The 12165-nt window shown below is 30.5% G+C and overlaps 3 protein-coding genes across 12 annotated transcripts in view; 1 reads left to right on the top strand and 2 right to left on the bottom strand.

Annotated features, from left to right (window-relative positions):
- Nucleotides 1-12165, top strand: part of LOC105676680 (agrin-like) — a 332792-nt gene that overhangs the window by 227751 nt on the left and 92876 nt on the right. The gene's annotated exons all lie outside the window — the stretch shown is intronic.
- On the bottom strand, nt 475-5333 carry LOC105676685 (ornithine decarboxylase 1-like). Of its 2 annotated transcripts, none has more exons than XM_012374750.2 (8): nt 5097-5333; nt 2746-2974; nt 2573-2649; nt 2209-2381; nt 1723-1999; nt 1176-1418; nt 896-1104; nt 475-778 (listed from the first exon to the last, which is right to left on the bottom strand). In XM_012374750.2, exons 2-8 carry the CDS (start codon nt 2936-2938, stop codon nt 745-747), a joined length of 1206 nt encoding a protein of 401 aa, XP_012230173.1. In that variant the 5' UTR covers nt 2939-2974; nt 5097-5333; the 3' UTR covers nt 475-744. The 2 variants fall into 2 exon arrangements, with proteins under 2 accessions (XP_012230173.1, XP_012230172.1); XM_012374749.2 differs by having other exon boundaries at nt 1699-1999; nt 5097-5332.
- LOC105676686 (ornithine decarboxylase 2-like) lies at nt 7307-11096 on the bottom strand. 3 transcript variants are annotated; one of them, XM_067351427.1, is made up of 9 exons: nt 10689-11096; nt 9976-10087; nt 9356-9583; nt 9189-9265; nt 8945-9117; nt 8575-8875; nt 8038-8277; nt 7736-7964; nt 7307-7649 (listed from the first exon to the last, which is right to left on the bottom strand). In XM_067351427.1, the coding sequence occupies exons 3-9, from the start codon at nt 9531-9533 to the stop codon at nt 7621-7623; spliced, it is 1227 nt and encodes a 408-aa protein (XP_067207528.1). In that variant the 5' UTR covers nt 9534-9583; nt 9976-10087; nt 10689-11096; the 3' UTR covers nt 7307-7620. The 3 variants fall into 3 exon arrangements, with proteins under 3 accessions (XP_067207528.1, XP_012230174.2, XP_012230175.2); XM_012374751.2 differs by lacking the exon at nt 9976-10087 and having other exon boundaries at nt 10689-11095; XM_012374752.2 differs by lacking the exon at nt 9976-10087 and having other exon boundaries at nt 7756-7964; nt 10689-11089.

Here is a 12165-nt window from a genome sequence, read left to right as displayed (position 1 = left end):
TCATTATTCTATCGATAGAAAGCGTAATTGGTTATATCAATAAAATAAAAAATAAAAATTTTAATTTTTTATCTTTAAATTATTTTAAAGCGTGCGGAATAAAAAAAAAAAAGATGCGAACGATAGATATTTTAACAATTACAATAATCGCAACATTTTTTCTAGAAGGCCAAAGATATAATATATGGAATGTCTTAATAGATATATCTTAATATCTTATTAGATATAATATGTCTTTGGCTTTCTAGAAAAAATTGTTGCGATTATTATAATTGTTAGACTGTCAGTCTTCATCATTCGCTTCTTTTTTTACTTATTCCGTACGGTTTAAAATAGTATAAAAAATAAAAAATAAAAATTTTTATTCTACATATTATATGATCTTTTTCCGAATTTTTGATCAGTCTAATAAAACGATAAAATTAAATTTACATATATTACAAAACACACACGCAATAAAGTAAACTAAAAGAGTAAAATTTATCTATTATTTTATATATATTCTCTGCATTCTCTCTAATACAATATTTAAATAATATTACAATATTATTGTAAAATTGTAAAATTGTAATAGTATAATATTACAATATTTAACATTTAAACAAATATTTTTTACATAAATATTTAAAATGCTGAACGAAAGATGCTTATCATGTTTGTCATAATTTCTTTGATAAAACTTAATACGTTCGATTATTTTGACGTTTACTTAATGCAGCAGTTTTTGAAACCAAAAATATTCCTTCACGTTTGATTAATACGCTCTTGAAACTTTTCCCTGTAAATATTAGTATATTATCAGATAACAGAAGAAAACTGATTTCAATTGTACATATTTTAACTTAGATATTAGATTTAATATTGCATCTTTTAAAGATATGTTTGGCACACTAACCATTGACTTTTCCTAATAAATGGTTTTACGACAGGAATCGGGAATCCGTTAAATGTATTGGAAAGAGCTAATGTATAAGCGCCCATATTTTTCCAAATCAACCAGTCACCTATATAAAGTTCAGGCAACAGCGTATTCTTAACAATTAAATCGAACGAATCGGCAGTTGGTCCCCACAAACTCGATGGGAACTTTTCGTCAGACTTTGGCTGCAATAATAAATCGATAAATACTCTACACGATTACTAAAAAAAATGATAACGATAAATTATTTAGTTACCTTGAAAAGTAATTCTGGCAGTCTGGATTGTACGCCCAACAATTCATCCAAAAATGAATTGTACACACCGCAATTCATGTAATACATTCTTCTCAGTACGCCGTCCTCGGAAACGCCAAGTTTTTTGGAATGCAAGTACGAAACTAAAGTAAAATTCGAACCGACATAATATCGTCCTGGTTCACTAATGACTCTTACAGTAGGATCGAGATCTTTTATCGCGCCGTTAATAACACATGCCAGCTGAAAAAATTATAAAATAGATATGTCAATAACAACGTACACATATATATTCTGTTCAGCGAGAGAGTAGTTTCGGTCTGCGCATAGGAGAAGCATAGTGGGCAAAGTGGGGAGAACATTGGCATTGACAAGCTGCACGAGCAGTACAGTCCTGTGAAGTGGGGGGGCTTTCTAAGCGTCCTGTGTGGGGCAACCTGCGCCGAACGAGTTTTCGTCCGATCGGAAACTACTCTCTCGCTGGACAGAGTATATATATGTAGCACCAATAAATCGAAGATACCGTATCGAGTTCCTTTCCACGTACGCTCTCAAAACCGCCGCCGATGTCGATCAGCTGCACATTTTTGTAGCCCAGTGTTTTGGCGATAGCGATTAGTCTTTCACACATTTTAATTCCTCTGCGATAGGCATCGATTTCTAAGCACGGGGTGCCAACGTGAAAACTGAATCCGTGCAAATTTAAGTCGAGATCTTTGGCGCACTGTATTAAACACACCGCCTCTTTGCACGGGTCACAGCCGAATTTTGCTCCTAGCGAGACAGGCGAGTTTTTCGCGTCGCAGCGTATGCGTATCACGATTCTGCGGAATCAATTAATTATACGAATCAATCAAAAGTTAAACGTAAAAAATTAAATAGAAAGCATTGATATTGCATTAATGAAAATAGAGGATAGATGTGTGGAGGCAGCTATGTCCAAAAGGAATTACTTTCATCTGCACTCGTTACACTCTTCCAAGCTTTTTTTTTAATTTAATTTTGTTTACAAGAAATTATTTACTCTACTTACTTAGCTTTGGGAAAATATTCTTTAATTTTCTTTAATTCAGATTCACTGTCAACTGTCATTTGTTCGACACCGACTTTTTTGGAATATTTGATATGAGATGGCAATTTCATTGGATGTGCAAAAATTATCCGTTCACCTTGCACATTGTACTGCATTACTTGTGCTATTTCTTGCTGTTAGATACACAATTATTATTTTTAGGCAATTTATGAATTTATATGGAGTTTGCATAAACGCGCATATGCAGAGTTTTTCCAAAATATTTAAATTTTTCCATCTGTTAGCTTATATTGTGAAATGTGTTGGTTAAATATATTTTCAAGCATTTCAGAACATTGTGTTTAAAACTAAAAGTAGAAGTTACCTTAGATGCGCAATCGAAACAAGCATTTAAAGCTGCCAAAACTTTAATTACTGTCGGATTTGCATTACATTTAATCGCTGAAATTTAAAAAGGGGAAAATTCTTCTTTTTATCACAAAATGTGCATTTTAAGAGATGACACAACAAAAAATAGAATGATTGCCACATACGTACCGTAGTGTGGTATAACTTTAGGCATTTTTTTAATCCATTCATGATGTCTTTTAATAACGTCACCAATATCTGCTACATAGAAGGCATCTTCTGGCTTATCAGTATTAATTATATCTCTAATAATATCCATGTCATTTGTATTATCGTTGAGGATATTTATTTCATCGAAATCAAAGTGTGGCATGATGGGCATAATTAAAAGTACAGCCAAGTTCTTTTTTAAATTTTTCTATAAAAAATATATACTTTATTATTTGTAGTTATAATTTAAAAACTAGAAATTAACTGATAATACACTTTCCGTAGTACTCCAACTTTTTACCGATATACTGTGCAATATAAGTTACTTTCGAGAGTGTGTTTATATATAAAGATATATAGTATTTAATGTTTGATGTACTGTGCAATGGAAAAAATAATGGAATAAAAAATTTGTCCCTCTCTAAAGATACACACGAGAAAAAATTGGGTAACAGGTTGGTTATTGCTTTTTTGTAATTTAAAAGAATTGTTTCAATGTCAATTGATATTACTTTCCATTTGTCAGCGAGAGACAAATTATTATCAATATCATTTTGAAACAATTGCCAAATAAGAAAAGCCAGAGGCGATTTACCGTGAGCTGGCAAATTTTGATACATATAGTCTGATGCGATCCAACGTCAACTGACAATTTGTAATAAATATTGTCAGAGACAATCTATTGTGAACTGACAATTTTAAATAAATAATGCCAGAGCTGATGTAACGTGGACTACCAATTTTTAAGAAATGCGTATTTTTTTTCATTAGTAATCCATTGCATATGTGGTCTGTTTATGTTTTATCGGATAATTTGTTAAGTTCGCATTTTTTCCTCGATTGAAATTCTATTGTACGGTTGTATGATGTACGCACGAGACAAAATAGGCTTATACAAGGTGTCTAATAGATATAAATTAAATATGTTGAAATATTTTATTTGAGAAATGTATATTTTTAATACTATACATCTAATTGAGAAAATGTTATATGCTTTCCTTATTTTTATTCTTACGTAATAAATACAATATAAATAAATTAATTAATTAATTAATCAATATATACATATACACACATCTTGAATATATAGTTATCTTTATTTTGTGTTTTATACAATGACTGAAATTATATATACTCATTATTTCAGTCATTATCGTATAAAATACAAAATAAAGATAATTATATATTCAATATATCTGTATATGTATATATTATTTAATTGAATAATTAGTTAATATTGTATTTATTACACGAGGATAAAAATAAGGGAAGCATATATTTTTCTTCAGTGAAACATCTAGTATTACATGTATATTTTTCAAATATTATTTTGTCATATTTAATTCATATTTATTTGGCACCTTGTACATGCCTATTTTGTCTCGTACATTATATTACAGCTTTGCGACGGAATTTCAGTGAAGAAAAAAAACGAGAGCATCGTTTGTTTGCAAACTATCCGACACATATACACAGATTAAATGTCAGTGTAGTGAGTTACTAACGCAAACAAATACGTATACATGGACAGTACGTCGATAATGTCAATGTCATTCTTAGTTCCATTAAAACGATGCTATCGCGTCGTCAGGCACTCCGGGATCTCCTTAAAATCGATAAAGTAAGACATTTGCAGCAATACGAAATAAACTCTCGATAATTTCTCAAAATAAATTCTCGGTAGCTCGCGGTAATTTAAAACTCGTAGGATGACCATTCAGATCTTGCTCTCGATGACGACTATTTGTCGCTCATTCGATCTTGATATCGGTTACTTGCTTTAACAATTAAGCAATACGACTTTTTGCGGTAATATAAACATATAAATATACAAAAAACTTCTAAAATATTGTAAACAACGATCAACGATTATATTAAAAAAGAAAAACAAAATATAATAAAAACTGTAACATCTTAACTATGTAAGCCACTGTCTCTAAATTTATATTGAGTGAATTATAATTAAAATTTTTACTAACATCTGGCTGCTTTTATGTAAACTTAGATTAATGTAACGTTGATTGGAAATTTGGAATCACATTTTATGTGTTGAACAATCTCTAGGTTTCCAATAGGCAAAATGTTAGCAATGTTGGCAGATTGACAGCAAATTCGAATTTTCTATCAATCTATCTTATCTGGATTGTATGTGTATTTCTAATACCGGTAGTACTTAATAGAATACTTGCATATTTAGTTAATACATAGCAATAATAAGCGTGTTTAATTATAAAAATAATATTAATTATTAATTTTATTATTACATGAAATTAATATTATGAAATGTCTTTTCGTTAAACTAATTAAAACAATAAATTGACAATACTTACTAATTTAAATATGTCGATTTGCTACTGCCGTTATGCTGCGACAAATTCTAATACTCTCGAGTTATTTTTAAAGATATATGGATTGTTAATTTGATGAAAGTTTCTTGTAAAGAACATTCAGAGTCCGTTTATATTAGTGTTCTCTTATAGACTCTGGTTCAAATTGTTATTTATTAAAATAAGTAACTTATTTGCCAGTTCACCACATGGCACACTCGGGCTGACTACCAGCAGTATCAGATTCGTGCTGGTTTTCTTGCTTTCTAACGCCATCTCTTAATTTCTTTTCCACTTCTCCGCGTCTTCTCCTTCCAAAATAATATGACAGTGCGTATTGCAGGTTATAAAATAATCCAATGTCATATTATTAGCACACATTTGAGTGACTAATTAGTTACTTTATCACACTTGGTTAAATAACATTATGTATGGCTTATCTACCTTATTAATCCAATTTTTACCTTGACCGTATTATTATAGCTGCAAAAATTTATGCATGCTTAATTTTATGCCCGTTAAAATTTTGCAAATAAATACATAGTTATTTACAAATTATTTATAAAAGGAGTCATTGTATTTCATTATATTATTTTGGAAATAATTATCAGAAATTATTGAAGACGTTATAGCTTTTAAAATAAATAATAATAACAAATTATTGTGCCCTTGTGTGTCGAATGTGAAGAGACAAGAATGATTTAGGATTCTAAGGTCTACAATGCGCTTCTTGCATATTGTTTCTTGCTCTCTGCTTTTCGTATTTTTGTTTTTTATGTGTTTGTCGCATGGAGTCAAGAAGCACCGTGATTTACAACTTCTTCTTTCTGAATTTTCGAAGAAAAATATGCCTTTACATAAAAATAAAAAGGCAAAAAACAAAAATCAAAAAGCACATTATAGATTGGGCTTAATAGTCTGAGAAATTCCCAAGCTTCGAACAGTTCGAGTTCTAAGAATTGACTTTGGTGTTGAAAACGAAATGGTTTGATTACGAATGTGGTTTACAACTTTTCTTAAATTGTACAGTATAGTAGATTTTTTTATTATTGATTTATTTTTGATATTTTTCTATAATAACTTGCATTTTTGATATTTTTCTATAATAACTTACACATTGACATTACAATCGGTATTACAGATGGTGATAAATAGCATGAAGCATAATCTATTCCAATTCACTAAATTCATATCGAAATTCGCCGAATTATCAGTTTTAATTGATAATTTATAATATACTAAAAAAATATATAAGTATTATAATATGATAAAATACTAGAAAGTCGTACATTTCCGTGCTGAAAATCAATACTTTTCGAATAACATAAGTCATTGTTATTTTATAAAAGTCAATATTATGATTAGAAAAACTGTCAAAATATTATCAATTCGAGATTTTCACCGTCGCGATGAACTATACATGCACTGCATGTATAGTGAATCTTTACCACTTACGCATGTTTTGCGATCTATAAATATTAACTGTCACATGGCAAACCGTTGTTGTGATTAAATTGCAAAATTCTTTATTCTTTATTCCTTTTTGCAAAGAATAAAATGTTCTAGGTTAAGGGAATCCCCCGGAATGTCTGACGAACTCCGACGCGATAGCGCCATCATTTCGATGGAACTAAAAATAACATTCACATTATCGGCGTAATGTCTACGAATACGTATTTTTGTGTTAATAACTCACTACACTGACATTTGATCTGTGTATATGTGTCGATTTGCAAACAAACGATACTCTCGTTTTTTTTCCTTGACCGAACTTCTATCGCAAAGCTGCAATATAATGTACGAGACATTGACATGTACAAAGTGTCAAATAAATATGAATTAAATATGACAAGATAATATTTGAAAAATATACATGTAATACTATATGTTTTACTGAAGAAAAATATATGCTTCCCTTATTTTTATCCTCGTGTAATAAATACAATATTAACTAATTATTCAATTAAATAATATATACAGATACACATATATTGAATATATAATTATCTTTATTTTGTATTTTACACGATAATGACTGAAATAGTTTCTCAAATAAAATATTTTATCATATTTTATTTATATCTTATTTAGACACCTTGTATAAGCCTATTTTGTCTCGTATGTACATCAAACAATCGTACAATAGAATTTCAATCGAGGAAAAAAATGCGAACTTAACAAATTATCCGATAAAACAAATCACATATGTAGTGGATTACTAGTGAAAAGAATGCGTATTTCTTAAAAAAGGATTTTTCATTCTATAGATTTTTTATTCTAGCCAATAAAAGAATTTTACTAAAAATAAAAGTTGGTGCAACAGACGACTCCAGGATCTTCTTTAGACGAATCGCAAGGCTGCTGGCGTCTTCTCTACTCGACCCGCCGTGATATAAAGTCACAGCGTGAATTAATTGAAAGTAATAATTGAGAGTTTCGAATTTTATTAAGAATTTCTTCTCATTTTATAACTGTTATTGAATTGTGTCGTTTGATGAGTTTCCACAGAATATAATAGGCTTTTACATTAAATTAATCTGCGCTTTAAACTTCTCCCTGGAAATATTAATTCAGTTTGTACAAATTGGACTTGAATTTCAGCATTATCATATATAAAGGAATAGTAATATTGTATCGTTTACTTTTTTTTATAAGCACTGACCATTGGCTCTGTCTAATGATTGGAATCACATGTGGCACCGGAAATCCATTGAACGTAGTGGCAAGAGCTATAGAATAAGCGCCCATATCTTTCCAAATCAACCAACTGCCGATTTCAAGTTCAGGCAGCATCACATCTTTCACGATTAAATCATACGAATCGGCAGTCGGCCCCCATAAACTCGAGAGGTATTTCGTATCGTTCGTTGGCTGCAATAAATTGATTATTACTTTTTATTGGTAAAGAAATGTTTCGTGTGCGACATACAAAATGTAGAATTACGTCGGAAAGTAATTGCGGGACTCTCGATTGTAGACCCAGCAGTTCCTCTATAAAGGCGTTGAATACGCCGCAATTCATATAATACATTCTCATCAATTCGCCGTCTTTAGAAGTGATTCTCTTGGAATGTAGATACGAAGCCAAGGTGAAGTTGGAAATTACGTAATAGCTTCCCGGCTCGCTGATAACTTTTATGCTAGAATCCAGATCTTCTATCGCCTCGTTGATAACATTGGCAAACTGAAACGGTTATCAAAAATATACGAACGACACATGAATAAATAATCGATAAAAATAATAAATAAATAAATTACACTTTTTTGCGCTTACAAATTCCTCGATAAATTCAAAATTGATTTTGTACGACCGACAATTTAGAAAGCCATTTCGACTGGCTTTTAAAATCTTGTTTTCTAAATAATTGAGCGTCGATTAAGTCTTTAATGTATTCTACTTAGTGTTATGTAATATCGAACATTTCAGTCTAACATTCTAATAAAACAAAGACAAGCGAGAGTTTGGAGACATCCCGTATACCTTATCAGTATCTGTTCCACTCTCGCCGGGAAATCCACCGCCGATGTCGATTAACTGCACGTTATCGCACCCGATTGCCTTAGAGATGGTAATTAATTGTTTGCACAATGCAATCCCTCTGGCGTAAGCCTCTAGCTCTCCGCAAGGACTACCGACGTGAAAGCTGAAGCCGTGTAAATTCAAACCGAGATCTTTCGTAAGCTGTATCAAGCGTACAGTTTCCTCGTCCGGCTCGCAGCCAAATTTCAATCCCAATATTATCGGCGTGTTTTTCGCGTCACAGCGTATACGTATCACGATTCTGTTACATAGAGATACGTCGATTTTGTAACTTGCGAACTGTTGTACTCCGTTACATTAGATTACTCACTTAGCCTCGGGGAAAATCTCCTTAATTTTCAACAATTCGCTCTCACCGTCGACCGTCATCTGCTTTACGTCCATTTTTTTGGCGTACTGTATGTGAGACGGATACTTCGTCGGATGCGCAAAAATAATTCGGTCGCCATGCACTCCGTGCTGCATCACTTGCTTTATTTCTTGCTGGTGTGATAATTATTATTTCAGTATTTTTTGAGTTGTTAGGGTAGTTAAAGGATTCACAAAAATTTTACCTCGGATGCACAATCAAAACACGCGTTTAAAGCTGCCAGAACTTTAATTACTGTTGGATCCGGATTACATTTAACCGCTTAAATTTTTAAAAGAATTAGTGTATTAATTTTTTTTTTAAGTTCATCTTTTTCTGCACATGTGAAAGTAAAGAATATAATGCAAGTACCAAAGTGTGGAATAACCCTGGGCATTTTGGTAATCCATTCCTCATGCTTTCTAATAACATTGCCGATATTGCCGATGTAGAAAGCTTTTTCTCGGTCTTCTGTTTTAATTATAGTTTTTATGATATCCATATCATCCATTGCATCGTCAAAGATTTTTATTTCTTCAAAAGGCTCCATTATGTTAAATTGCACAAATGTAACGTAATGAAAATTTCAATAAACTTTTCCTACAAAAATTTTATTATTAAATTATCTAAAATATTTATAATCTTCATGATATTTTATTGAAAACGACGCTATCAATTTTTCGAATAATTTAATTTTTCAAATTATTTATCTTGACAGAATGATACAAATTATTTTGGCAATATTGATAAAACGATACATTGCTTTTGTTTCAATTCATACTTTATTTATATTTATCAAATTTTAAGGTTTTCACAAATTAGAATTTTTAAAATGAATTATTAAAACATGCGATTTTATTATTGGACATTAAATATATCCGACAATTCAATTTTTATTGCTTTTATCTTGCAAAATCCAAAATAATGCTTGCTTAATCCAAAAATAGTCTTGTTTTTATTACCGATTTGTATCTTTGTAGCACTTTACTCACAATTGTAATAACGTTCACTAATAATACTAGTAATTACTAATAAAAAGTAATAGCTCTTCCGTTTACTATTCATCACTATGTAAATTGCTAATGAAATTTTAATAATATACGTCTGTAAATAATATACACATATTTCTTTGTAATTAAAAGAATAAATAGCCCGCGTGTAGCGCGCGCTTGTGTGTGTCTACACTAGGAAAAAAAATTTAGTGTTTTTAATAAAATTTTATAGCTGAGACTTTTGTTTATAGGAAGCAAATATCTTGTTTCATATTGTAAAAAATTGAGTTGTTTTTGCTAAAATAATACATTTTACATTTCGTGTTCTTGACCAAATATTTTAGTCGTTAGAAAATTTTCAATAAAATTGAAATTGTATATTTAATTTAAATAACCAAGTTAATAAAGTTAGTGTAATAAAGCAAAATTGGGTTTCCAATAATAAATATAGGTCGAAAAAACATCTATTAGATATTAAAGAAAGAGGAATTATAAGAAAAAAATGTTGTTAACAAAAACATTTGTTTAAGACAACTAAATAGATGTGGTTGGACATCAATCAATCAAATATTTTGGCCACCGTAATAATAATTTGGTTTTTTCAACTAAATATTTTTCCTAGTGTAGTTGGACTAAAAAATTGAAAAATAGTAATAATTAAATAAAAACGCATGTAAATTATAAGTGGATAAAATATAAAGAAGTTTACTTACTGCACTTTATCTTGATGAATCGAATTAGCTTCCACAGTTTGGTTACGCAAGAGTATTTTAAAGACAACTACTGTAGATTTAGAGAGAAAAATCTCTCTCGAAGTATCGGAACGAAAGAATGACTTATGTTAAGTGCGCAGCCTCTTATATATTATTCATTTTGTTTTTCTCCGTTTAAGACACATTTTATCTATGGTTGAAATTATGGCAATTATCATTTCCATTCATGTAGTTGCGTCTCGACTCGGAATTCCTGCATAGTTTATGAGTTTCTGAGTGATATTTTGAAATTGTTGCATTGTTGTTTATGCGTATAAAGTTTTAAAATTGTCAATATTAAAATCAGACGATATCAGATAAATAATAATTATTATTATCTGAGTTTTTCCAGTTGAAACCGATAGACGGATAGTATTAACTTGTGAAATCATTATTCTCAATTTATTTCAATTTACTGGAAAAATTTATGGAGTCACAGTATGTCGTATTGTTTGTGAATAATTATGTTGTTTTCGCGAGAATTGCTTTTACCATTTTCGTAAATAAGCTGAAAAGGCAGAAGATCAAATAGCTGTAGAAAAATATGCGGCAGGTGCTTCTGTAAAACGAAATAAGAAATCCTTGATCTCCTTCGTCGAACTGCTACTCTCCATTCTTAATCCTCATTTACTTATTGCCCTATTAAGCATCTCTTCCAGTGTTCCTCTTCATTAAATCTCTTATATCTGCTTTTAACATGGTCACTGATGCAAATAGTACGGAATCTTTAGACTTTTTTTTAGATAAAAAGGAACGCCGAGGATGGGGGTAGTGTTTTATCTACAGTGACCCGATTTTTTTATTTCGATTCTGCCTGCAGAGATAGCCAGCAGCGAGTCGACGGTGCTATTTTAAATCGGAAAAAGGAACTAATTACTATTCGAGAGATCTGAAGAGGAGTGTGATATAGTGAACGATGGCGGGTCGGACTTTTACATCTTTCAAAATGAGATATTACAACATTTTCCGACACTTTTTCGTTTTTCCCTCACAAATCTTTCCAGAAACTCGCTTGTGTTTTCGTGTTTCATCGATATGAATCACGAGCCGTTCAACGAAAAGTTCTCGCGTTCTTATGAAATAATAAAATTCTTGATTCTACACGACTTAAGAAATAACTTAATAATATCAATTACATGTTACAGAAACTCCACTTTTGCTTCTACCTATTTTTTCAATTCAATTAACATTTTTATTAATTTAAAATCAGCAAAATAGTTACAGAAAATATTCAAATAATAGAGACAACAGTTGCGAAATATGGTTTTGTTAAAAAAATTGCTTTAATATTGGTAGCGAAAACGCTGTTGAATTTAAATAAAAAAAACATTGTGACAAAAATATTTTAAATTAAAACTTTATTTTGCTACGTTATTGAAAATTCTAAATTAAAGATAAAACCTTTTAAAATAAGCATGTTCTGTCTCTAGCTCTAGCA

The sequence above is a fragment of the Linepithema humile genome, chromosome 3 (genome assembly GCF_040581485.1).
Source record: "Linepithema humile isolate Giens D197 chromosome 3, Lhum_UNIL_v1.0, whole genome shotgun sequence".
NCBI lineage: Eukaryota > Metazoa > Arthropoda > Insecta > Hymenoptera > Formicidae > Linepithema > Linepithema humile.
Note: the sequence above shows the minus strand (reverse complement) of the source record. Positions and strands in the feature narration are given on the sequence as shown.

Bases quoted from the DNA above. Each gene is read 5' to 3' on its own strand.
- LOC105676685 (XM_012374749.2), bottom strand. From the start codon at position 2,938: ATGCCCATCATGCCACACTTTGATTTCGATGAAATAAATATCCTCAAC. The intron at 2,000-2,208 runs GTAAGTAGAGTA...TTGATTCCGCAG, and splicing joins GAATATTTTCCCAAAGCTAA to AATCGTGATACGCATACGCT. The intron at 1,105-1,175 runs GTAACTAAATAA...TTATTATTGCAG, and splicing joins TGCCAGAATTACTTTTCAAG to CCAAAGTCTGACGAAAAGTT.
- LOC105676686 (XM_067351427.1), bottom strand. From the start codon at position 9,533: ATGGAGCCTTTTGAAGAAATAAAAATCTTTGACGATGCAATGGATGAT. The intron at 7,965-8,037 runs GTAATTCTACAT...AATTTATTGCAG, and splicing joins TCCCGCAATTACTTTCCGAC to CCAACGAACGATACGAAATA. The intron at 7,650-7,735 runs GTAAACGATACA...TAATATTTCCAG, and splicing joins GTCAGTGCTTATAAAAAAAA to GGAGAAGTTTAAAGCGCAGA.